We start from the raw sequence: 22,551 nt of genomic DNA, 5'->3' as shown, positions 1-22,551 counted from the left end.
TTCTAAGTGACCGTGGGCTACTGTGTAATGCACTAGGTAGAGAAGCATTTCGAAGAATACCTGCAGAGTATAATTAGAGATTTCCAGGTGAGCGTAACATATTGTAAGGCATTACAAGGAAATGTAAGGTAACCTAGGTACATTTCCGTGTGTATTCAATACGGAGCCTAACCAAAAACTGATAATATATTGACATACCATGTCAAAACGCGTCTGAGCCTTACAGCGCGTAGATAATCCCAATTAGGCTGCTCTATAATCTCAAGGTTAACAGATGCAGTATACCCTACTCTAGTTGAAGACATTCTTGAATTCCCAACTCCCAGTCTTGAGATAAATCTCCAGATACACGTCATATTTTCTGGCTTGGTTGAAAGTACAGATCTGGAGTCATGGAGAATGAAGGCACACTACAAGATGATCGACCAGCATCGCCAAAACATGCAGGCGATCTTTTTGATTATGACTTTGCCTTGGATGAGCTGTGGCAAGAGACGCCGAATATGCCAAATAATGGCGCTCCAATGCAGGCTTCTGCACGAGATGAATCAGGGCTTGGTTTAGGTCTAGACGAAGAGGTCAAAGTGACCAAAAAGCGGCAACCTGTTGCAAAGCTGGATGAGAGTCGGTAGGTCTATTTGTTAGGCTCAATAATGGTCAAAATGCTGAATCTATTCGCCCAAGCCTCCTGTCACAGCCTGGTATTCCAAAGTTGCGTCGCACAGCCAAGAAGAAACTGAGATTTAAAGGGAAAGGGCATGAGGTGGGCGAAGCAGTGAACTCCATTTCTGTCTGTGTTGCATTTCTAACTCGCATTAATGTCTTAGTTCTCCGACGCGGCACGCTTGTTGAACTTCTACCAATTGTGGCTTGACGACTTATTCCCCCGTGCAAAGTTCGCGGATGGTCTTGCCATAATTGAGCGACTCGGCCACTCGAAACGCTTACAAGCGATGCGAAAGGAATGGATAGATGAGGAGAAGCCAAAGGACGCGTCAGAAAATCATAATGATGTCCTGAAAGCCTCCGAATCATCAGGAAGTCAATCCGATGATCCTGTTGTAGCATTTGGTGGTCTCAACATGGCGGATACAAAACGATCGAAAGGGGATATTGCTGGTGACTATACGTCTGATGCAGAGAGGATGCGTGTTGAAGTCAATTTAAATCCTTCCGGACAACGCAAACTAGACGAGGGGCTCTTTATGACAGATAACGATGATGTCGCGCAGCAGCCTGATAACCTGGGAGCACCTGACGACGATGAATTGGATGCACTTCTAAAAGAACAGGAGCTACTCCTGATGAACAATGCCTCTGCCTGAAGCCAATGGCTAACATATTATCGAAAGCCCATTTGAACTGGAAGGTTCGAAGAGATAATTGCATGACCTAGGATGATTACCGGCAAGGACTTCCCTCCCATCGTAGTATCAGGGATGAAGGTACAGAACCCACTTAGCAAAGAGTCCAATTCTCCAAATTCCTAGTATAGCTTGCATCCACCATGATAATTCCTCAATAGCTGGCAATGAGCCATAGCTGCTCAGGGATTTACTTTGAGCCTTTTCAATGTCCCTTTCATAGGGTACTTCCATGGGCTATGAGTTTACTTTGAAAGAAAAGGTCTGCGTGTGGTGACGTTGACAAAACAGTACCGAGAATCAAATTGGTGCAGATAAAGTACAGAACCGATCTTAGATAAGTTCGCATAGAGCCGACATTAGTAAAGATGGCGTGGCGTATGGTGGACTAAACTTAGGATTCATCTAGTATTGCGCCCAAACATGCCGAAGTTGAGCAGTTTTTACACCGTTGCAGGTTCGGTAAAGACGGAGAATTGTCCACCAGCACCAGCCCAGTTCAGCTTCTTACCCCGTACAGCAGTATTCTCAACCACAGTCGCAACCTCGATATCATCCTGAGTGCCCTGGCCTGTTTGGTAGGTTGCAGAAAAGCCCCACGACCAGGCGCGACCGTCGACGTCGATAGCAATTGAATGGTCAGAGCCAGCCGCAACAACAGATGCTTTGATACCGGGAAGAGGAGTCGGCTCAATTAAGATCCTCGGCCGTCCACGTTCGTCCTTCACAACCGCGTCATCTGGAAGAGTATCGACTTTCAGGCCGGTCTGAAAGCCATCAAGGCGTCCCCACACAAGACATTGACCGTCCTTGGAAACAGCAAGCGAGTGATGGGCACCACCACATAGTTGGACTATGTTCTTCCCAGAAAGTGAATCCACGACAGTTGGGTGAATTATGGCAGCCTCGTCGTCGCCAGCTCCCTCACGAATACCCGTTTCACCAAAGCTATTCAAGCCCCATGCATAGACCTTCCCAGTCGCGTCGACGGCGAAGGAATGAAAGGCACCACAGCTGACATGAACGATATTCTTTGGTAGGCCAAATTCACGCGGCTGGAGGCCGTTCAACCTGTTGCGCTCGATGATGCGGCGGCCCAATTGGTTTTGTTGACCGGATCCCCAGGAGAATACTGCACCCTTCTCATCCAAAGCGAGGACGTGGTTATCACCACATGCAAGGTGCTTAATCTTCTTGAGGGAAGGAATCAGCGTGGGAGTCGGCTGAACTTTGTGTCCGACATCAAAGCCTAAAATACCGTCGTTGCTCTGGAGAGAACCCGTTAGCGCATCGTTGAGGTAACCCCTTTACAGGAGGGAGAGAGGAAGAACAGAAAAAGAAATTAGTAGGAAGAAGACGCCGCGTGTAACTTACTCGGAAAGTTCCCCAGCCATAGACCTGACCATCATCAGTGAGAGCGAAGCTGGAGCTGTCACCAGCAGCGACTTCGACAAAGACGGTCTCAGGAGGAAATGCGTCGGACGAGATGGCAGTGGGAGTTGCTTCGTAGGGATTGAGACCGCTGTCATCATCCGAGTCCGAGTCCGAGTCCGCATCACTTTTGTTGTCATCAATGTCCTTATAACCACCCTCCCACGTAGTGTCGCGCCCAAGAGCTCCTTGGTCGTTGACGCCCCAAGTAAGGATTTTGTTGTCATACGTAAGGGCGACGCAGTGCATGCCGCCGACAGCTACCTGCACCACACCCACCCGGTCCGCTGGCAAGTGGGGATTAAGACGCGGTCTCTTCACATCGACCGCATTCTTCGCCGTACCGAGCCCGAGTTCGCCTGAGCTACCTTCACCACAAACATAGACGTTCAATCGTGTAGTGGGCGCATGGTTGATGACCACCTTCGGTTTCGGCTTCTTGACCGGAGGCTGAGTAACTCGCGCTTTTTTAGTCTTGACATCGGGCTCCTTATCAACTTCTTCAGCCTTGCGCTTCTTGGTAGCAGCTGCCGCACTGGCACTAGTGGCCTTAGATTTGCGCGACTTTGCAGATGCATCAGTGGCTTGAGATTGTTTTTTCGAGGTTGCCTTAAGCTGAGAAGCCGCAGTAGTTTTCGCAGGCTGACCTTTGTTTGCAGTTTTCGCAACAGTTGTTTTCTTGGTAGTGGTAGTCTTGGTTGTGGACGTTGAAGGCTTTGCGGCGGCCTTGGACGCGCTTTTTTTGGGAGGCATTTTTTTTTTTTTTTTTTTTTTTTGGAATAGCAGAGTACCTTTTCAAGCGGAAAGGGGATTGGGATAGTGTACAGAATGCAGTAGAGGTGATAGCAGACTGACAAACAGAATAAAAATCTCGGAGCAAGTAAGAATGAAGGAAGAGAAAGATGAAGAAAGAGAGAAGAGTAAAGATTTGTAGAAGACTGGCGCGACAAAAGAGTAGAAGGCTATCTTGGGATTCTTGACTAGTGCTTTTTTATTGTTGTTGTTGTTGTTGTGTTGCTGATCGGGCTGTCATTGTTCAGGTATTTTCATTGGAGGAAACATGTGCGGGTACAGAGTACTCCGTGGTATTGTTGATAGGCTTAGGTAGTGTATACATTTTATCTTCCTATTCAAAGGACATTCTAAATTTCAAAGATCCATCTCAAAGTAGACAACAATACCCATGAATAGTGAACTGAGAAATTAGAATAATAAGCATCTTTATTCACACATAGGACAATGTAGGCAAGTATTTTAGGGAGCCTTTCCAGTAAACTAGTCACTATTTTTAGTCCTTTGAAGCCAACTGTAGGGGGAGATCAACTCATTCAAGTGCTCAGTCCACAAAGATGTAGCTGAGAAACTATTTGTGCTGCCGCAAACTTAGAATCCCACTTATTCCTCTATTTTCCTATTATTACCTAGCAGGGTTATTCATGACTATCATTACCATCATTAATGCCTGCATTATAACAATGCAAAGTAGTGTCAACTTGTGCAATGGTAAGCACAGTAGGACACAGACCCCCATGGATCTCATGATGCTGCTCATTGCTAACCGAGGCAGGCGATTGGACTTTAACTATCAGATGGAGCAGCGCGAAGTTTCCCACACATTATGACGTTCTGGCCGAGCGGTACCCATTTTATCTCCCTTGGATTGAGAGCGGCATTCGGTTTACCTTGTTCATCTCGCTTTGACTCAGGGCTCACTCCCACCCCGCCACGACCCAGGTATGTTGGAGCAACGGTGACAATAATAGAGTCAATGAACTCGGTGTACTCGGGATTCAAGAGTTCGCTCAGAACTGTCCCACCGCCTTCGATCATAACACTCTTGATGCCCTCGGATGCCAATGCGCGTAGAATAGCTTCCCAGCGCAACCGCCAGTTCTGGTTATATTCGACTATACGCAGAAAGTCCCCTCCGTAGCCTTTCAGCATCATCAACTTCTGCGGATGGATCTGGGCTCCAGGGGACACGATGACCCACGGAGCTTTCCCTTTGCCCTCGACTGCAGTGCGAAGCATCCTGCACTCAGGATGGACTGGCCATCGTCCTGTCGGGTCGATTACCACAGGCCGCGGTTGCCACATTCTCCCAAGGCCCCCAAAACCGCCTGCACCTTCTAATCTGCAGTTTAGTCCGGGGTTGTCAGCTAAAACAGTGCCCACTCCGATGAGTATCGCGTCGTGGCGTGACCTTAGATAATGCGTCATCAGCTTGGCTTCTGGTCCCGAGAGCACTGTCTGCATCCCTGGGAGAAGTGATATCTTGGAATCCATTGATGATGCATATGACAAAGTGACATGAGGCAATTCGCGCTTCTCGCCAGGTCTCGGAAGGTAAGAGTCAAGAAATTCCAACGGAAATTGAGGAAACGACAATGTATCCGGCGGTAGAGGGGGCGGCCCTGTTAGGCTCGGTGGCTTTCTAGCGGTTTTTGGCTGGCTTGTGTCGCTAGTACTCCGAGCTCTCACGATCCCGTGCCCTTTTTGATAGGTGTAACCTTCGTGCGGCACAAGTTTGACCTCTGGATTTTGGATGCGCCATTTTGCTGAGACATTGCGGACATCCGTAACTGTACAAAATTTACCTCCAGCTTCAATCAATTTTTCAGGTTCCTCTTGAAATTTCGTGTAAATAGAAGAAGGCAGGTAGCCCTTGACCGCTTCCTTTCGCGCAAACTCCATGAGCCCCGAGTTCCGCTTTACTTTGTCTATATAGTCGAGATCATGGGAGTGTACGTGACTGCTACCGGGTGTCCGCGCAATAGTGACAGTGGAATAGGCGCCTTCAAACCGAACCACCTTGATTTGAAAATTGCACATGCCACCTTCTCGAACACGTTTCTTGCGGGGACGTTTGCCCTCTGGCAATGGACGTGTCTCTGATGTGCGATGGGTTGGACGTCGTAGACGGCACATGTAATAGTCTGTGGTGCAATGTCCCTCTTTACTGGAGTTCGACCGTTGCTTCACCCAGACATTATCAATGAAAGGCCAATATGTCTCGAACTCCTCAAGGCTGATTTCAATAGGTTCTTTGCACTCAAACATGACTTGTCGTATCCTTGCAAGATTGGGAGGGTTGTCGATAAGGCTATAGCTTGAACTTGTGTCTTGGTTGGTACTGGAGGAAATAGACACATCATTGTTATTCACTTGTTCAACGACATCACTTTGTGGAGCCACACCAGTTTCTGTATTACCAAAACCTGTTAATCCTCGAACCCCAGCGTGATAGTGCTGCGGTTGACTTCCGGCGGCCGTGTCATGGTGCGCAGTGCTGCTGTGGCCTTCTCCTTCCACACTTCCAATCAGTCCAGGTCCCAATCTGAGGATTGGCTGAGACACATTTTCAGTGTTGTGCAAGACTGCTGTTTCTTGATCAGATTGTATTCTTTTCGAGCTTGAGTCAGAGGCATCAGAGTGGTCATGGTCCATGTCGACTGAGCAGTGTCGAAGCAAGGTTGCAGCTCAATACTGTTGTAAGTCACATCTACGGCTGGCCCCACACCCACAGTCGCCGCAATCGTATCCGTTTATCAGTTTATTTGTAGTACCATCAGCACTCCATACAGAGTATCTAGCTTGTATGAAGAATGGAATACAGAATAAATAATACCTAGTAATACCGGGCTCTTCTCTATTTTTGACGGACCGTACAGACACAACTAGGATTTCGCAATTTCTGTCTCGGGCCCAGAAGCGGGAACCGTCTTCAACGACTACAGGATTAGGTCTCAATCTGCATGAAAGAGTGATTGCTGCATTAAGCAGGCCATCGTATCTGCGCTTGGCTCACGTCAATTTCAGAGCACCAGCTAATACTGAATTGCAGCGAGGGAACGAGATACAAAGTTGAGGCGGGCTAGAGCGAGGAGTATAGAACACGAAGAAGAGAGTAAGTTTAGACTTGAGATACCTTGTCTGGTCTTTGACTCGCCAAACTGTGCAAGATGCTGCTTCGCAGTAGCAACTAATAGAATTCAGAGTAGTTGGTTCTTCACAAGCAGCGTTCTTTGATTTGAAGACCTGAATTCTGAGGTCTGATACGCAGACTACCTAGCCAGATACTCCAGATGATAAGCACTAGTAAGCCCCGATATCCGCTCCGGCGCGAGCAAGAGTCTCATAGACTCTCGGCGGTAATTTGTATTTGACCATGCCGGAGAAGATCATCAGGTCCTTGGCCATGACGAGTAATTCATCAGCTAGGCCTTGCCTGGTCTCGTTCTCATACACTCCAGAACTCAACCTTGCCCTTTCGTGGCCAATGCAAGTGATACTCCACATTATCACATGCCCCACGTTACGTGCAATGATTGGAGGGAAAGACGAGAAAGCTTGAGCAGCACTTCGAATGAAGGAAACCGAGCCTCTTGCGCGCAAGGGTAAGATGTTCAGTTCATTGATAGCCTGAGGGAGGGTTAATCAGTGGAAGAGAACGAGGACGAGTTGTGGACGTGACAAAAGGGTGAGACTTACATCTAGAGCCGGCGTCCATTGGCCTGCTTCAACTTCTCCCTTCGCCTCCATCATTCTAAGCAATAAACCGCAGGCATCGCGATTGATCTGACGGATTCGTTGGTAATAAAGAGCGTTCGTATTGTAGAGACCAATCATATTCTTCGCCAGAACCACCGGATCATCCACCGCTGTAAGACTTAGGCTACTTCCGGGTTCCACGGCCTCTTCATGTTCATCATTGGCGTGCTGTTGAAGATCAGTTCGTGGCCGCAACGGCTGCAGCTTCATACCGGGGCTCCCTAACTCCAGTGCTACAGCATCCGACAGTGCTCGGTTGATGATGTCAATTACGCGGTCGTAATCCTCAGCAAGGTGATACAAGAGGACTGCATCCGTTACCAGCCCCTTGTCATCTGCGATCGCAGCAGCTTGTATTGTTATGGTTTTCAGAAATTCTTCTTGATCGACCAATTTGATCAAGCTCATGCGCTGCTCAATCAAGCCCTTAATTCGAGTCCCGTCCGAGCGGATGTCACCAAGTAGTTTGGCAAAATCCCTCGTCTCTAGAACAAATTCCCGCAATGCTTCGTGACACACGGATGCTTGAGATTTGCCCAGAGAACCTGGGAGGTCGGCGTTAAGACAGAGCAGGCAAAAGTAATCGATCGCTGCCTCAACATATCCAGTACGAAACTCCCTTGTGTACTGGGTGATGAGATGCCCGAAATTGATCTGGGGATATTGTTTCACAGTAAATGATACTAATTTGGTCAGTAGACGTCTCAAGAGAAGTATGAAGCTTGGAAATGCTTACAAATCTCTTCCGCAGATGTGTAGAAGTCTGACACACGTAGCAGACCATAGTATGCCAAGGCAATTGCGAAATGCACCGCACTGACTGGCGCATAAGAGCCGAGGTATGAAACTGCCTGTTCGAACATCCCTCCTAAAATCTGAAGTAGAAAGAAAATGCCGTAACCGCCGGATGCCTCTTGGCCCTTGCCAAAAATGCGCTGACCGATCTCGGCGATATCCGTCTGGATATCCTCGAGGCCAAAAACATCCCCAGCAATTTCTTCAGCACGGTCATCTTCTCTGGCCAGACTGAATTGAAGCCACATCCAATCTTCCACACTCTGATTTATGCCTTCTAAGCGCCTACGGGCTAGGTCGCACCGGCCAATGATCTTGTAGCAAGCCATGCGATACGGATCAACCGTGTTATCAGGGGCATTGCGTGAACGCTGTTGATATTCGCCATTTATTTTCTGCTGTAAATCTCGCGGTAGCCGTCTGCTCTGCGCATAAGTCGTCATATATGTCACAAATTTGTGATCAAGGGACCGGAAGCCAGGATCTTGGCTGACATATTCAGCCGCTTCGGTGATGAATCCGCACCGAAGAAGATAGAATATCAAGATCCAGCAATAATCCTGCCCGACCATCTGTAGCTCCGTTCCATCGGGTGCAAGGTCTTTCCTTGCCGCCCTCAAGCGAATATAGGCTCGAATTTTGTTGATAACCGTCGGAATTCCTCCAAGTTGCGCTTCTCGAGGATTCTTTACGATCATATTCTCGATTTCGCTGTAGAATGCTTTCTCTAGGAAGGAACGAGAGCCCTCCAATATGCGTTTTTTGAGGTTCGTTGTCCGGCGCGAGTTTGGTGTCTCATCCAAATAATCCTCAGAGAACTGTCGTTCTCTCACCATACTAGGATCCGAGGGACTTGTGGTGTTCGGGGGTTCTTTGACGATACTGATCAAAGCTCGGTACGCATCAAAAAGCTGGCAAGGTACCTGATAAAATCAGTCAACCTTGGGATCATGGCTGTGTAACCGTAACTTACATCACCACCAGCATGTCGCTCCACTTCAGAAAACTCATGAAGAAGCGGAAACACTCGCCCTTGAATCCGGGCGGAATTTAAAAGCTGAACTTTGTCCGCGTAATGGCCCATTTTTTCGCGCAAAAACCGAAGATCCGGGGAGTTAATTCCAGATGCATCGCTGCGTTCCAGGGGATCCTCGAAAAGCTGATGACTTGCTCTCCCAGTTCCAGGGTTGCCTATGACTGACTTTCCCAGGCCTGAACGTCCGAAAACACTCCGGCGGGAGACGCCCGCAGCTTCGTAGGACGGCAAAGAACTAGTTAGTCTAGAAGGTCTCGTTGAGCGACCGAATGAATTTCTCATATCGCCAACGGTGCCATCCTTATGTGCCAGTCCAAAGTGCTGAAAGATTTTCTGGCGCTGATCCTCCCAGTCTAAGTCCATCTTCTCCTCAAGGAACGTATCAAAGTCTCTCTGAGCCCGAGCAAGGCTTTCGGCAATCATCACTTTACGCCCACGCTGTTGTATGCTTCTCAAGAATTTCTGGTTGTCGGGGTCGAAAACCTCCTGTTCCTTTGGAGGAAGACCTATTGAAGCCTGGGGATCTAGTGCTTTGAGGTCCCGCAAAGCATGACCAGGCGACACGCCCGATGCGGCAAGAAGATAGTGGCTATAGAAGTTAGAGATTAGTGGAATAATCCAAATCATTATCCAACGCCAGGCAAAGGCAAAGCTTACGCTTTACTGGTCGAAGCAGGATGCAGGGGGTCGTTCAACCCTCTACTGCCGAGTTCTCTTGCTTTCCTCCGAATGTCATCGAGACCTAGTTGAAGGCTGGGCAGCTCTTCGAAATTGCTGCCTTGGCCAACTGAAGCAATTGGTCTCTTTTTGCCGCGCTCTAGGAGGCTGTTAAAGAAAGCGGGCTGAGTAGTTTGGCCAGAAGGTCGTGAGGATTGTCCTGAACTCATCTGTGCTTGATCATGTCCAAAGATCGAGGACTGAAGGGGCTGTTGCTGGGTTGGCGGCTGATTACCAAAGAGCGACGCATTCGATGCAGCTTGAGTTGTGGAAGGAGTCCCAAAAATATTCGTTGAATTAGCAGCCGAAGTTGAGCTCGCCGGTTGAGCTGCGGTTCCTAGGCCACCAGCTCCAAATAAGGAGCTAGGATTTGTTGCAGACATCGAAGCAATGTGCCGCGCTGGCTTGGTCTCGGATACACGACGGTGGATGAGCTTGCGATAATTTTCGTTAAAAACAGACTGAGCCACAAATGGTGTTCATTCAATTCGGGCGATCTTCACCAAGGGTTAGAGCAGGTAATTGGCACAAGAAATTATGAATGTGAGAAGCTCGCAGGCTCATGAGAATGTGTGGATCAGAAGTATATGGAAAGGAACAATGTAAATAACAAGAAACTAGCAGAATAAGACCTTATATCTGCTTGCTGGTCTTCCCAACTGCTAGAGCAGTTTGTGTTTACCAATTGTACAAAAATATTGTAGTTACCATACTCCGTAATTATAATGAAAATGGCTTATTTGCTGCGCAACCTGCCATATCGGAATTAATATTTCACCGGTTGCTTAGATCTGAACTTTATTACCTCAGTCTGGTAGACACTTCTTGCCAACACTAAGATTTACAGAGGATACTCAAGGGAATCAATACTCTGTATTATTCTTCATCCTCTTGAGTAACCACGCGCAAAGTGCCGCGCTTGAACAGGAGGTTTGATCAAGTGAACACCTAGTGGTCAGCCTTCAATATGCCTGTTTTTCAGGCAAAACCATTCCGGCGGGCGACAACAGCCTCATCGTCGCTAGGAGAACGGATCGGCGCAGCATATAGAGGAAACCTCCAAAAGCATCCTTTTCTGCTCTTTGGTCTTCCATTCATCATGATCATTGTTGCCGGGTCTTTCGCCTTGACTCCAGCCGCCGCTTTAAGATATGAAAGATATGACCGAAAAGTGAAGCAACTCACACAAGAGGAAGCTATGGAGTTGGGGCTCAAAGGGGCAGATGGGGAAGAGGGAATCAGAAGGAATCCGCGCAGAAGAGTCCTCGGAGATGAGAGGGAGGAATATTATGTGAGTTGACCTAATTCAGATGAGCTTGTTCTGAGGCTATCATTAACACCTGTTCAAGCGGCTCATGGCCAAAGACCTGGATAATTGGGAACAAAAACGAGTCCAGAGATTTAAGGGGGAACCCGATGGAAAACTTTAAGCTTTTAATAGCTGAACAACGCCTTTCAAATACAGGCGCTGCTCTTACTGGTTTCCAGAAGGAAATTTTTGACTCCCCTTATGTTAGCTGTGGCAGCCATAAGGGAACCACATCTGATGATGACATGAATTTGAAACCTAATTCTCTTCCTGGTGAGAGGCCTTCTTTTTTAACTCTTGCATGTCTGATAAGCCTAGAGCTTACCCAACCCAATAAAGTATATCCATTTGTCCTAGAACTCAAGCTAAGCAAGCCAAATCGCCTCATTTGCCATGGTATCTTAGACCTCCATTTATAACTAGTCTCTTTGAATCATGTATAAAGTGCCATATCACAAAGTGCACGTTATGATATTCTACCCTTCTATACTAGGTCGAGGAGTATTCTTTACTAGTATAATCAAATGATGGTGTACACAGAGGCATAGAAATTAGCATGATGTCCTCTAATACAGATTAAACACCCAATTACCCTATATATTACCATGTTAGCCGCCGCTACACATAGCTTAGTAAAGTTATGCTTATCTAGGTCTTCTGGACATCACTCAGACAGTCTACCAGATTAGCAAACAAAAGTATTAATAAACATATAATGATTTCAGTCTGGTAGGCGACTGATGATGCGCCCCGGGGCTGACTACTAGTCTACTACTAGAGAAGTACTACATTATTCTTATGCCTGTTTAGTGACCCTGCATATTTCATGATGCGTTAACACCAAACTGTAAGTAATAATAAATTTTCTGTCAGATGCTACTTGTGTCATGGCTCTGTCGCTGAATAACACTAACATGATTCTTCAGTTGTTCTCCTTTCTGATTAGGAATCCCCATTTCTAAAAGCCCGATGATGCCTTGCCAGAGTTGCCACAGCATCCTTCCAGGTTTCTGAGGGGGGTCATCGAAGATCCAGAACAGCCGTTCAGTCACTACATGGATTTTCTGCATATTTGCCGCTTGACGACTGTCCCCACCCATAACGTCATACCAAGGGAAACATCTTTTCTCTGCCGAGTTTCTCAAACTCCATTCGCTATTTCCATGTCGGTCCGTTGTTCACCTCCTTATACCAGTTGTATTCATGATGGTAAACTGGTGATAATCGACTAAGACCAATTCTTCAGCAAGCGTTTCGGCCTTGGCTGCCATTGTTAGAGTTTTATGTTCTGAGTCTAGTGGTTCGTCACATATTGATTTCTCTCATTCAAGTCCTATAACCAGATCAAACAAGCGTATGGCTAGACTCCAGTCTGCCCATATTGAAGGCCCTCAATCCCGTTTCTCAAAATCTCGACGAGGAAATCACATTATAATCTATTGGGGTAGTTTCCTTCGGATTCTAACACATTACATTGCCCCCCTCTGGTGCTTTTTGCTTTTCCGTCTCGCTCATTACCTCTGCGAAACAGAACGCTTCTTAATTTCAACATATCCGTGGCGTTGAATTGGATGAGCTTTACTTTACGCCTGACCTGCTATCATTCATCGACGAGATTCGGGCCTGAGGGAACAATGATTCGTGCTTAGATCGAATACTCGAATCAAATCTTGATATCTTTCGGAAAAGAATTGTCATTGTGGAAGCCAGTGTCTTGCTTATTGCGGCATTTCGAGATGGCACAAGGGCCTCGCGCTTGATTGTGGGCTGCCGGTATTCAGAGATTAATTAGCAGGCATTCTAGCTTTGCAATCAAAATGTCCACTACGGCTGACCAGAGACAATCACCTCCGTCCCCGTGGACTCAGGAGTCAAAAAGCCTGCGGTTAAATGATCTTTCAAGTCCAGCGTCTTTATTATCACTGCGAGATACCAATTTATCTCCCACGAAAAGTGGCGACGGCCTGCAAAATGCCTTTTTGGAGCAACGGAGCCCTAGCTATTTCACCATCAAGGTTGAGGACTCGCGTGACAGAACGGTCGTGAGAGAAGCGACCAATGCCAAGAGCCATCGACATCCATCAAGGAACCAAAATTTGCACTTGAGCCGCAATGCAGACTTATTTGACCCAGAAATTGTGGGAGGATCGGTAGATCTGTCTCAGGCTCGCCCTGCGAATGACGCGGGTTTGCATAGGATATCATTGAGTGGGGATTCGAAACAAAAGGATCCAATGGCCACTTATGACAACACTTTGTCTGGGAACCTGGCCCCGACTACTATCAATACCATGTCATGTGAGCAATGTGCAGAGTTATTAGAGACCTGTGGAAACGATGTTTTGCTACTAGATGTGCGGCCGTATGCACATTATGCCAGGGGACACATCAAGGGTTCGCTAAACCTCTGTATCCCTACAACGCTCCTCAAACGGACTTCGTTTGACACGCGGAAGTTGGCCAACACCTTCACGAGCGACATTGACCGAAGATCATTCTCAAGATGGAAACAATGCCGCTACATCATCGTTTATGACGCTGCTACACTTGACATGAAAGATGCGGTGCCAATGATCAATATGTTGAACAAGTTTACGGCTGAGGGATGGAACGGCGAAGGTTCGATTCTTCGGGGTGGGTTCAAGGTCTTCTGCAATCAGTTTAATGCGCTTGTTCAGCAGCCTGAATCATCGAACCCTGGAATATCTTCAAATAAGCCTAATTCGATGCAGATTAGCCTTCCGCCATTTGCACCTATCGCTGGTGGCTGTGCTTTGCCGGAGTCTTCTTCTGCCGCCATCCCCTTCTTTGGGAATATTCGCCAGCATATGGATCTTATGGGCGGTGTTGGTCAGATTCCGCTCCAGCTCCCACAGAATTTAACAGACTCCAAAAGACGATTGCTTCCACGATGGCTCCGTGACGCTTCCGATGTTGAAGATGGAGGTCAGAAGGTGTCAGAGAAGTTCCTGGAGCTCGAGAAGAAGGAATTAGACCGTATGAAACAAGCTCTATCATATGAAATGACCGGAGTTTCTACGTCTGCGCAAGCCCCGTCGAAGAAGTATCGAGTTGCAGGGATCGAGAAGGGCAACAAGAACAGATATAATAATATCTATCCCTTTGATCATTCCAGGGTTCGCTTGCAGGATGTTCCTTCAGGAGGTTGTGATTATGTGAACGCGAATTACATGAAGGCTGAATACAGCAATAAGCGCTACATAGCAACGCAAGCTCCAGTGCCCGAAACATTTGATGTAAGTTCATTTTGATGTCCTTCCCATTCTACACCTTCAAGCGAAGGTTGCCCGCGGGAAGATTGGGACAAGCAGGCTGATGGAGGCACAGGACTTTTGGCGTGTAATCTGGGAGCAAGATGTTCGAATTGTCGTTTCTCTCACAGCAGAAATTGAAAGGGGCCAAGTTAAATGTCACCGGTATTGGGAGTCAGGGAATTATGGGCCTTTTCGAGTCAATAACTTTTCTGAGCGACGCATTCCAATGAAAGCGTCCGGGTCCCGCCAGAACCAGGGTCAGTCAACCACGTCATTGTCGGATTCTAGCGAAGAACCCAGCGAACCATGCATTATCGTCAGACATTTTGGCTTGTCACACTCGGCTTTTCCATTTCAACCACTACGAGAAGTCACCCAGCTGCAATATCCCTATTGGCCGGATTTTGGTACTACGTCGCAACCATCACACCTCCTTCAGCTGGTTGATGAATGCAACGCAATCATACGGGCAACAAGCAATACGTGCTTTGATACTCGCAAGGCAATGCCAACTGAACATCGACCTGTATTGGTGCATTGCAGTGCGGGATGCGGCCGTACTGGTACCTTCTGTACAGTGGATAGTGTTCTGGACATGCTAAAACGGCAGCACTCTGCACGAAAGACCGAACCTCGAGAAATCAGTGAACGGCCTGATACTGGGTGGATTTATAACGATAACGTGGACCTTATTGCAAAGGCAGTCGCCGACTTTCGAACCCAGCGACCTAGCATGATACAAAATTTGAGCCAGTTTGTCTTATGCTATGAAAGTGTATTGGAGTGGATGGTGGTTCAAATGGACGAAGGATGTGAAAATCCTTGACTCAAGCGCTTCCATTCATATAACTAGCATCTACAAGAAGCATTGAATTTACTTGGCTCTACGGGTGACTGAAGGAGATATCTCATTCATAATCCGTCACACGTTCTGCTATATACGCTACTTGGATCTTAGAGAGTTATATATATATATATGATGCAGTGCAAACAGAAGAAAATGTTTTTGCCTAGATTCTTTTCCCATTTTCAAATAATCGTTTACCAGTGTTGTCAGGCAGAGAATGGGTTGGCTTGCATATATCTTGAGATATCAGCCGGGACTTGAATAAGTTGTGCTCTGGGCTAGAGTTGCAATGAAGATAACCGAAGTAGGGAAAACGGACTTGATGGCTTTAGTTCTCAGTAGACAAATAATGGAACGTTACGTTCACTGGTGAACATTACACTGCTAGATATGTTCTGAATATACCTCAGAGCTCTGATGCCTAAAGTGCTGTCTGAGGATGACAACATGTGTTTATCCTTAAAGATTTGCAAACAGGCAACAATGGTGAGCGGTAATACAAAGAACAGTGAGATCAAGGCAGCCCCCACTCAGAGCCTCTCATTTCCCGAGACATATAAATGAGATGGGAGTGATGCAAGGCTGATGAGAACGATAATCTTGTTTCCCAAGAGACAATTGTTAGCGGCTTCGTCCAACTTCTGTCACGGGTTGTTCTATCTAAACACCAACCAAGCTCTGAGCCATGTTGCTCAATCTTCCACCGGAGCTAATCCAGCTCGTCCTTCAAAGTTCGACTACGCCTTCCTTTCTACAAGTGGCATTTTCCTGTCGAACTTTGTATGAAATTGCCTCCAGTAGCCGGGAAGTGATTTTGCATCATCTGCACAAAACACCCGGCTTGAAGGTAGACACGCACAGTCTCAAGACCAGGCAGCTTTTCCAGCTGCTCATGAAGCGCTCGTTCCAGCAGCTATATGGTGCACAGTTTTCCGCGAAATGTACAACATTCTGTTTTGAACATTTCGCGCTCGATGCTCGAGCATCTTCGTTAGCTTCCCATGGTGACCGAGACATCGCTCTCGCTCTGAAAGGTCGGCAGGATGTTTATGTTCTCCAGGCCAAGGACGGGAAGCTGCATTTGAAGGCCCAGCTGAGATCATCTGAGGATCAGCAAGGAAGGATAGAAGTGCTCAAAACAGCATTTGACAGAGAAGGAGGCGTTAACGTTCTTTATCGTCTGGTACCAGCGATGGACGAAGATGGTTTTGGCGCCACACACCCATTCGTGAGACATGCGATACAGTCTGGTCCTCGTGTTACTGTCTATATGGCGCGTCACTCGCTCCAGACACCCAATGAGCCCATTCGCGTGTGTGCCTTTCCAGACCATGCGGAGTATGAGCCTCTGGCTCTTGCTGCTGCCGGAGAGAGCACCTTTGCAATCTCTTGGCAGCACTTCCGTGAAAGCGACGACTATGAGGTTGTTCTGTACAACTCTCCAAAACAGTCGAGCAGCAACACTCCTGGTGTAATTGGTACGTTACGCTTTTCTGCTGTCCTGGTTCACCCAGTGCTCTAAATATAAGGACAGTCTTGTCATTGGTCATCATCTGATGCAAGTACAGATTGCAATTACAATGCTATCACACTTATCGACGGGAATAGACAGCGACAGAGTAGCAACAGGTATCGTCCAGAGGGACTGTCCAGCCCTTATGATAATGGTCCTGCTATCGACATCTCTTTCAATGACAGATCAAGCCAGTTGCTCTATTATCACCGCGCTCAAACTTTATATGGCTCCTTTCAGAGAATTCAGAGTATAAGTGCGCACCCCCTCGTGGACCCACAGCCAACTCTATATCAGAATGCGTGCATGGTCCAATTTTCGGACACTTTGAGCCTTCTCTTTTCGATTGCGATACCCTTCTTCGGTACACATGCGAGGCGGAATGAAAATAATACTGAAATGTGCCATTGGCAGTACCTTTCCTTCGGTGTAGCGACCCATCGGAAGGAGAACTGGACTGTCGCGTGCCTACTGAAGTCCGAAGCTCGATGTCAAGCTCAGAACTGTGGGCATGTCTTGAACCTCGACCGTGGGCGACGATTTTCGCAATGGACAATAGTCGCTCGGCTATGGGGATTCCAAAATCCCACAAATTCTCTTGGTTGTAAAATTGCCGCGTCGGATCGTGGTACTCGCCTTGCTGTCGCAAATTGGAACGTGATTTATGTGTGGGCTCTTGAGCCGGATGCACTTATCGAAGAAAATGCGAATGGATTTTACCCTAGTTACTTTCGATCAACGAGTTCAGGAATGATCGAACTACGACCGATTGTTCTCCCACTGGATGCTGTGTGCTTCAAGCTCGGCTTCACGCATCAAGAAGATGAACTGATAGCTATTACCGATCGGGGAGTGATGTACTGGGACCTTGGTCCGTTGGGTAAAGGGCAGAGAATCACTCAACGGCTGACTCTCTAAGAGGTTTGAAGTGAAGAATTAGCCGGAGACCTGAAATTTCGTTTACTGATGACCATGCGAGGAAGGTGACTTTGATACCCCAGGATTTCTCTTTTCCAGAACCATGTATATTTTGCAGCTAGTTGCCTTTAGAACGACATGATCATGAGCGCGGGAAAAAGATCAACAGACACCTACGGAGTCTTCTCTCATCCTTCTTCATCTCCGTGATCTGGCGTATCCCATCTTCACAAGGCTAACTCAAAGCCTACAATTTGATCTCATCGACACCGTCCTGTTGTTTCGTTCTAATTGGAAGCCCTTTCTCGTTTCATCCAACGTTCTTCGCCTTGTGAGCTCGTAACTTGACTATACGTATCATTGATCCCCTATATTCTCATTCAAACCAGCCATCTACGTCTAAACTTTAAAAGGAAGAATAACAATTCTCCGCAATGGCTGGGGCCTCCTTGGATTTCCGAGAGCCTGATTGGGAAGAGAGGCGTGGACAGAAAACCTCGGCCGTGTGAATCCTGTCCACGAAGCCATAAGTGGAGGACTGACAGATATAGGACAGATAAAACATGAAATTTATTGTCCTTCAGCGCTGCCTGACATGGCCAAAAATGTGATAATGAGGAAGACCCACCAATATCTAAGCAGATGCGACGTATTATCAGAACAAGGCCTTTCTTTTGCGAACGCCACAGGTGAATGAGAGGGAGGAGGCCAAGCACTTACTTCTGGAAAAAGGTCTTCTCAATGACCTCTTCTGGACTCTTCCCATCTGGGCCAACATCAACAGGGCGATTGAGATGTGGACGCGGACCGACTTCGCTGGATAGGAGTTCTATGTTCAAGCCCTTGGAGCTGGATGTTGCCGCAGATGGTGGAGACGCCGCCAATGAAACGTGGTAGACCTCGCCCGAGGGCCCAAGATGAAGTCGCAGAGTTGGCTTTTGATCCTCATTCTCTGCAAGCAAAGAGAGTGACGTAAGAGAGCCTACCCAATGTTTTGGGTTGTTTGGCGTGAATGTGAAGAGACCCACGCGGACGAGATCTTGGGCATCCGCTTCGAGATTACGGCCGCCTTCAAGATCTGTGATCCTTGGTGGAGAATAGACTACCACATCTGACGCTAAAGATGCAGGATCGTATGAGATGCGGGCGAGAACCGAGGGTTGAGACGAAGCTACCGGCCAATACAGGATGTCGGCTGACTGAGCTTGAGCAGAGGACGGAGACGCGGCGAAAGCCCGAGAGGAGAATAAGGAAAGGAACGGGAGGATGACCTGAGAGAAGTGCATATTGGAAGATGGCGGTAAAGGTGAGGAATATGAGAATGCTAGTCGGTTTTGCAGAAAAAAAAAACATTGAGGTGAAGCAGATCTATTTATTATGGCATCATCAGAGGATGCACCAAGGAGGGTCCCCCTAAAGTCAGACAAGCGTACAATCAGCATCGAGCAGCTTAATAAATCAAGCAGGGAGGAATCTAATGATGTGAAGTTCTAGCCGCATGCATACTCACTATGAATTCTGGAAAACCAGTATGCGAATCAGTGCTTTAATCTCGAGCAGTGGGCAGTTGGCGGTGTTCACTAGGGGAGTTGATGGGAGTTAATGGAATGTCGTTTACTTCGCATTTCGTTTAAGGTACGGAGTTTGCATATTTCAGCGTTTCTAGAGGTACCAACCTTGATGAGGCGGGCCACATGTCTGTTCTAGGAGCTAGTACACTAGCACTAAGCTACAGTAGGTCACAGTTTGAATGCTAGACCCCTTTTTTTTTTTTTTTTTTTTTTTTTTTTTTTTTTTTTCAAGATATAGAGGAATATGCCATGCATATGATTCAATAAGAGGAAACATCATCGTAATCACAATGAAAGTATTAATAATACTAATAATACATTGATAATGATACCTTACCTTATCCACTGTGTAGGTATACTCCAGGTATAAATAATTACGGCCTACCTGTGGAGTCACCAGAAATATACTATGTAAACATGTGTGCGCCATCGAAGGGGCACTGGGGAGACATAGAACCTTTTATACCTACATTCGTCGCGCCATAAAGAAGTCGATCTGCAATTGTTATTTCTAGATCATTTCTTCTGATACATGGAAAAGGATCGCAGTTGATAATGGTAGGCGAAAGGTTAATGATTTCAGGATCAGTGTTTCCTTCTCTCTTGCCCCTGTTCAGTTTCAGTGTTCCTAGTGAAAAGCGTTCGAAGCATCTAGACTTCTACTGGTATAGATACATGTTTACGAGGGCGAAAATTGATGATCGACGTACTCCACTACCCCATCCTAATCAACAACCCCCACCCAACACGGAGCTCAGCCCTCCGCAACACTCTAGTTAGATATATCATACAACATAGCTCAGCTTGGGCACATAACCTCCCAAACTCATAACCTGGCTACGGCTTGCTTATGCCCTCTGGTGACATTCCACCCAGCATGGCTTCGCTGCCGTATCGTTCATCTAGGCAGCCCTCCAGGCAGTCTTCTCGACAGGCTTCAATGGACACTCGAGACGACATTCAGATCCACCAGGATCATTACATCGGAATAGATGTTGGCACTGGTAGTGCCCGCGCTTGTATTATTGATGCAAAAGGCAATATTGTTGGATTAGCTTCCGAGAATATTGGTCTCTGGCAGCCCCAACAGGGATACTATGTACGTATTTCCGATCGGGCTTCCTCCGTCTTCTTGACTGTTGCCCTGACAGTTCGTCAAAGGAACAATCAACAAACGATATCTGGCGATGCATATGCCTGTCTGTTCAGCGCGCTATCAGCCAGCATAACATCGACCCGACTACTATCCGCGGAATTGGGTTCGACGCGACGTGCTCACTGGCCGTTTTCTCCACGGTTACAGACGAGCCCGTATCTGTCACCGGGCCGAACTTTGATTCTGACCGCAACGTGATCCTTTGGCTGGACCATCGGCCAGTAAAAGAAACGGAAAAGATCAATGCTACCAAGCACAACTTGCTGCGATATGTCGGAGGAAAGATGTCGATTGAGATGGAAATTCCCAAGGTTCTGTGGCTAAAGAACAATATGCCAAAGGAGCTATTTGACCAGTGCAAATTCTACGACTTGGCCGATGCTCTGACGCATATTGCTACCGGTAATGAAAAGCGAAGCTTCTGTAGCGTGGTCTGCAAGCAAGGATACGTGCCCGTTGGTGTCGACGGGAGTGTGAAGGGTTGGCAGGAGGATTTTCTCACCGCAATCGGTCTGGAGGATCTTATGGAGGACAATTTCAAGCGCATGGGAGGTGTTGACGGGGTGGTGAGCCTTTTCTTTCTCTCATCCAATCCCGAGACAAACGATCTATTTTCAGCGTTCTTGAAGGCTGACTCGTTTCAGAATGGCGACTACCTCAGCGCGGGCGAATTAGTCGGAACATTGTGCGAAAAAGCAGCGTCCGAGCTGGGGCTGCCGCCTGGTATCGCCATCGGCAGTGGTGTTATCGATGCATACGCTGGGTGGATAGGCACCGTTGGCGCCAAAGTCGAATTAGAGGACGAACAACTGAGCTCTGAAGTTGCCAAGAACGACAAGGCACAGGCCTTCTCACGCCTGGCTGCTGTCGCTGGCACCTCAACTTGCCATATTGCCATGTCGCCGAACCCTGTTTTTGTTCCTGGCGTCTGGGGACCGTACCGTGACACGATCCAGCCTGGGTATTGGATGGCGGAGGGTGGACAGTCTGCCACAGGTGAGTTGCTCAAGTATGTGATCGAGACTCACCCAGCCTTCAACCAGGCGATCTCAATTGCCGAGTCGTACAATACAAATATCTACGAATATTTGAACGAACATTTGAAAGAGATGGCTCAGGAACAGAAGGCCCCCAGCGTCTCATACCTGGGTCGCCATGTATTCTTCTATGGTGATCTCTGGGGCAACCGGTCGCCCATCGCAGAACCCAACATGAAGGGTTCTATTATCGGCATGGCCAATGACAAAACTGTCGATGGCCTTGCGATCTATTACTATGCAACCCTGGAGTTCATTGCACTTCAAACGAGGCAGATCGTCGAGACGATGAATAAAGCCGGTCATAGCATCACATCCATCTTCATGTCCGGATCTCAGTGTCAAAATGATGTATTAGTACGGCTCATTGCATCAGCCTGCGACATGCCAGTCCTTATCCCTCGTTATATTCATGCTGCAGTTTGCCACGGTGCCGCAATGCTGGGAGCCAAGGCCGCAAGTGCCGACGCCGAAGGCAAAACAGAAGACCTGTGGGAGATCATGGATCGTATGAGTAAACCGGGAAAGAAGGTCGTGCCGACAGAAGACAAGAATGAGAAAGCTTTGCTCAACGTCAAGTACAAGGTCTTCCTGGAACAGTGCTACAAGCAGCTCGAATATCGAAAGTTGGTTGATGAGACCGTGAGCTCGTGGAAGACTGGTGACACATGACCTTGAGCTCTCCTTTCGAGGAACTCTTCTTGGTGGATGCGTCTTGGGTAGTTGCGAAGATTCTTTCTTTTCATTTCCCCTTTCGGTTCAAATGGTCTTCCGCTCACACAGCGTCATTAGAGGCAAAACAATCCATCACATGAACAATACAGCTGGAGGATCTAGCTCTGTAGATGATTGTGACTTGCGACTAGGCCTAGAAGTGAATGGCCAACAGGCAGTTCTCCAAGACGTGGATTCCTGCTCAGCACCAGCGGAGTTGCTTTTCATTGTATCACTAGGTTGGACAAAAACAATTTTCGATCAGCATTCTTAATCATACTCTAATAGCCAAAGCCCAAAAGCAGATACGTTATGCA

At 47.5% G+C, this 22,551-nt stretch overlaps 9 protein-coding genes across 9 annotated transcripts; 5 read left to right on the top strand and 4 right to left on the bottom strand.

Moving 5' to 3' along the window:
• Window positions 1–238: 238 nt before the first annotated feature.
• Window positions 239–1,325, top strand: csm3 (Chromosome segregation in meiosis protein 3; the record flags this gene model as incomplete). Its single annotated transcript, XM_001481504.2, has 3 exons — window positions 239–628; window positions 685–763; window positions 828–1,325. The coding sequence occupies exons 1-3, from the start codon at window positions 393–395 to the stop codon at window positions 1,323–1,325; spliced, it is 813 nt and encodes a 270-aa protein (XP_001481554.1). The 5' UTR covers window positions 239–392.
• Window positions 1,326–1,807: 482 nt separating this feature from the next.
• On the bottom strand, window positions 1,808–3,548 carry AFUA_4G04740 (RCC1-like domain-containing protein; the record flags this gene model as incomplete). The annotated part of the gene is made up of 2 exons (XM_741567.1): window positions 1,808–2,632; window positions 2,739–3,548. 2 exons carry the CDS (start codon window positions 3,546–3,548, stop codon window positions 1,808–1,810), a joined length of 1,635 nt encoding a protein of 544 aa, XP_746660.1.
• Window positions 3,549–3,571: 23 nt separating this feature from the next.
• AFUA_4G04730 (RibD family protein) lies at window positions 3,572–6,285 on the bottom strand. Its single transcript, XM_741566.2, has one exon. The coding sequence runs from the start codon at window positions 6,240–6,242 to the stop codon at window positions 4,374–4,376; it is 1,869 nt and encodes a 622-aa protein (XP_746659.1). The 5' UTR covers window positions 6,243–6,285; the 3' UTR covers window positions 3,572–4,373.
• A 92-nt stretch (window positions 6,286–6,377) lies between these two features.
• Window positions 6,378–10,598, bottom strand: nic96 (linker nucleoporin NIC96). Its single transcript, XM_741565.2, has 5 exons — window positions 9,835–10,598; window positions 9,115–9,766; window positions 8,083–9,064; window positions 7,287–8,029; window positions 6,378–7,217 (listed from the first exon to the last, which is right to left on the bottom strand). Exons 1-5 carry the CDS (start codon window positions 10,275–10,277, stop codon window positions 6,891–6,893), a joined length of 3,147 nt encoding a protein of 1,048 aa, XP_746658.1. The 5' UTR covers window positions 10,278–10,598; the 3' UTR covers window positions 6,378–6,890.
• Window positions 10,599–10,707: 109 nt separating this feature from the next.
• AFUA_4G04715 (cytochrome c oxidase assembly protein COX16) lies at window positions 10,708–11,867 on the top strand. Its single transcript, XM_077804555.1, has 3 exons — window positions 10,708–11,185; window positions 11,244–11,476; window positions 11,543–11,867. Exons 1-2 carry the CDS (start codon window positions 10,862–10,864, stop codon window positions 11,322–11,324), a joined length of 405 nt encoding a protein of 134 aa, XP_077660702.1. The 5' UTR covers window positions 10,708–10,861; the 3' UTR covers window positions 11,325–11,476; window positions 11,543–11,867.
• A 213-nt stretch (window positions 11,868–12,080) lies between these two features.
• Window positions 12,081–15,492, top strand: ptpA (uncharacterized protein). Its single transcript, XM_077804554.1, has 2 exons — window positions 12,081–14,460; window positions 14,552–15,492. Exons 1-2 carry the CDS (start codon window positions 13,021–13,023, stop codon window positions 15,302–15,304), a joined length of 2,193 nt encoding a protein of 730 aa, XP_077660701.1. The 5' UTR covers window positions 12,081–13,020; the 3' UTR covers window positions 15,305–15,492.
• Window positions 15,493–16,010: 518 nt separating this feature from the next.
• Window positions 16,011–16,847, top strand: AFUA_4G04700 (F-box domain protein; the record flags this gene model as incomplete). Its single annotated transcript, XM_741563.1, has 1 exon — window positions 16,011–16,847. One exon carries the CDS (start codon window positions 16,011–16,013, stop codon window positions 16,845–16,847), a length of 837 nt encoding a protein of 278 aa, XP_746656.1.
• A 12-nt stretch (window positions 16,848–16,859) lies between these two features.
• On the bottom strand, window positions 16,860–19,541 carry AFUA_4G04690 (uncharacterized protein). The gene is made up of 4 exons (XM_741562.2): window positions 19,267–19,541; window positions 18,477–19,169; window positions 18,385–18,390; window positions 16,860–18,268 (listed from the first exon to the last, which is right to left on the bottom strand). The coding sequence occupies exons 2-4, from the start codon at window positions 19,040–19,042 to the stop codon at window positions 18,163–18,165; spliced, it is 678 nt and encodes a 225-aa protein (XP_746655.2). The 5' UTR covers window positions 19,043–19,169; window positions 19,267–19,541; the 3' UTR covers window positions 16,860–18,162.
• A 461-nt stretch (window positions 19,542–20,002) lies between these two features.
• Window positions 20,003–22,192, top strand: AFUA_4G04680 (FGGY-family carbohydrate kinase; the record flags this gene model as incomplete). Its single annotated transcript, XM_077804553.1, has 2 exons — window positions 20,003–20,426; window positions 20,489–22,192. Exons 1-2 carry the CDS (start codon window positions 20,178–20,180, stop codon window positions 22,190–22,192), a joined length of 1,953 nt encoding a protein of 650 aa, XP_077660700.1. The 5' UTR covers window positions 20,003–20,177.
• Window positions 22,193–22,551: the final 359 nt, after the last annotated feature.

The sequence above is a fragment of the Aspergillus fumigatus genome, chromosome 4 (genome assembly GCF_000002655.1).
Source record: "Aspergillus fumigatus Af293 chromosome 4, whole genome shotgun sequence".
Lineage (NCBI taxonomy): Eukaryota > Fungi > Ascomycota > Eurotiomycetes > Eurotiales > Aspergillaceae > Aspergillus > Aspergillus fumigatus.
This window is presented reverse-complemented; position numbering and strand designations above follow the sequence as displayed.

Coding starts and splice junctions, on each gene's coding strand:
- AFUA_4G04715 (XM_077804555.1), top strand. CDS start 10,862: ATGCCTGTTTTTCAGGCAAAACCATTCCGGCGGGCGACAACAGCCTCA. Junction 11,186..11,243: donor ATGAGAGGGAGGAATATTAT/GTGAGTTGACCT, acceptor CACCTGTTCAAG/CGGCTCATGGCCAAAGACCT.
- AFUA_4G04690 (XM_741562.2), bottom strand. CDS start 19,042: ATGCACTTCTCTCAGGTCATCCTCCCGTTCCTTTCCTTATTCTCCTCT.
- ptpA (XM_077804554.1), top strand. CDS start 13,021: ATGTCCACTACGGCTGACCAGAGACAATCACCTCCGTCCCCGTGGACT. Junction 14,461..14,551: donor CAGTGCCCGAAACATTTGAT/GTAAGTTCATTT, acceptor ATGGAGGCACAG/GACTTTTGGCGTGTAATCTG.
- AFUA_4G04730 (XM_741566.2), bottom strand. CDS start 6,242: ATGGACCATGACCACTCTGATGCCTCTGACTCAAGCTCGAAAAGAATA.
- nic96 (XM_741565.2), bottom strand. CDS start 10,277: ATGTCTGCAACAAATCCTAGCTCCTTATTTGGAGCTGGTGGCCTAGGA. Junction 9,767..9,834: donor CCTGCTTCGACCAGTAAAGC/GTAAGCTTTGCC, acceptor TAACTTCTATAG/CCACTATCTTCTTGCCGCAT. Junction 8,030..8,082: donor CACATCTGCGGAAGAGATTT/GTAAGCATTTCC, acceptor TGACCAAATTAG/TATCATTTACTGTGAAACAA.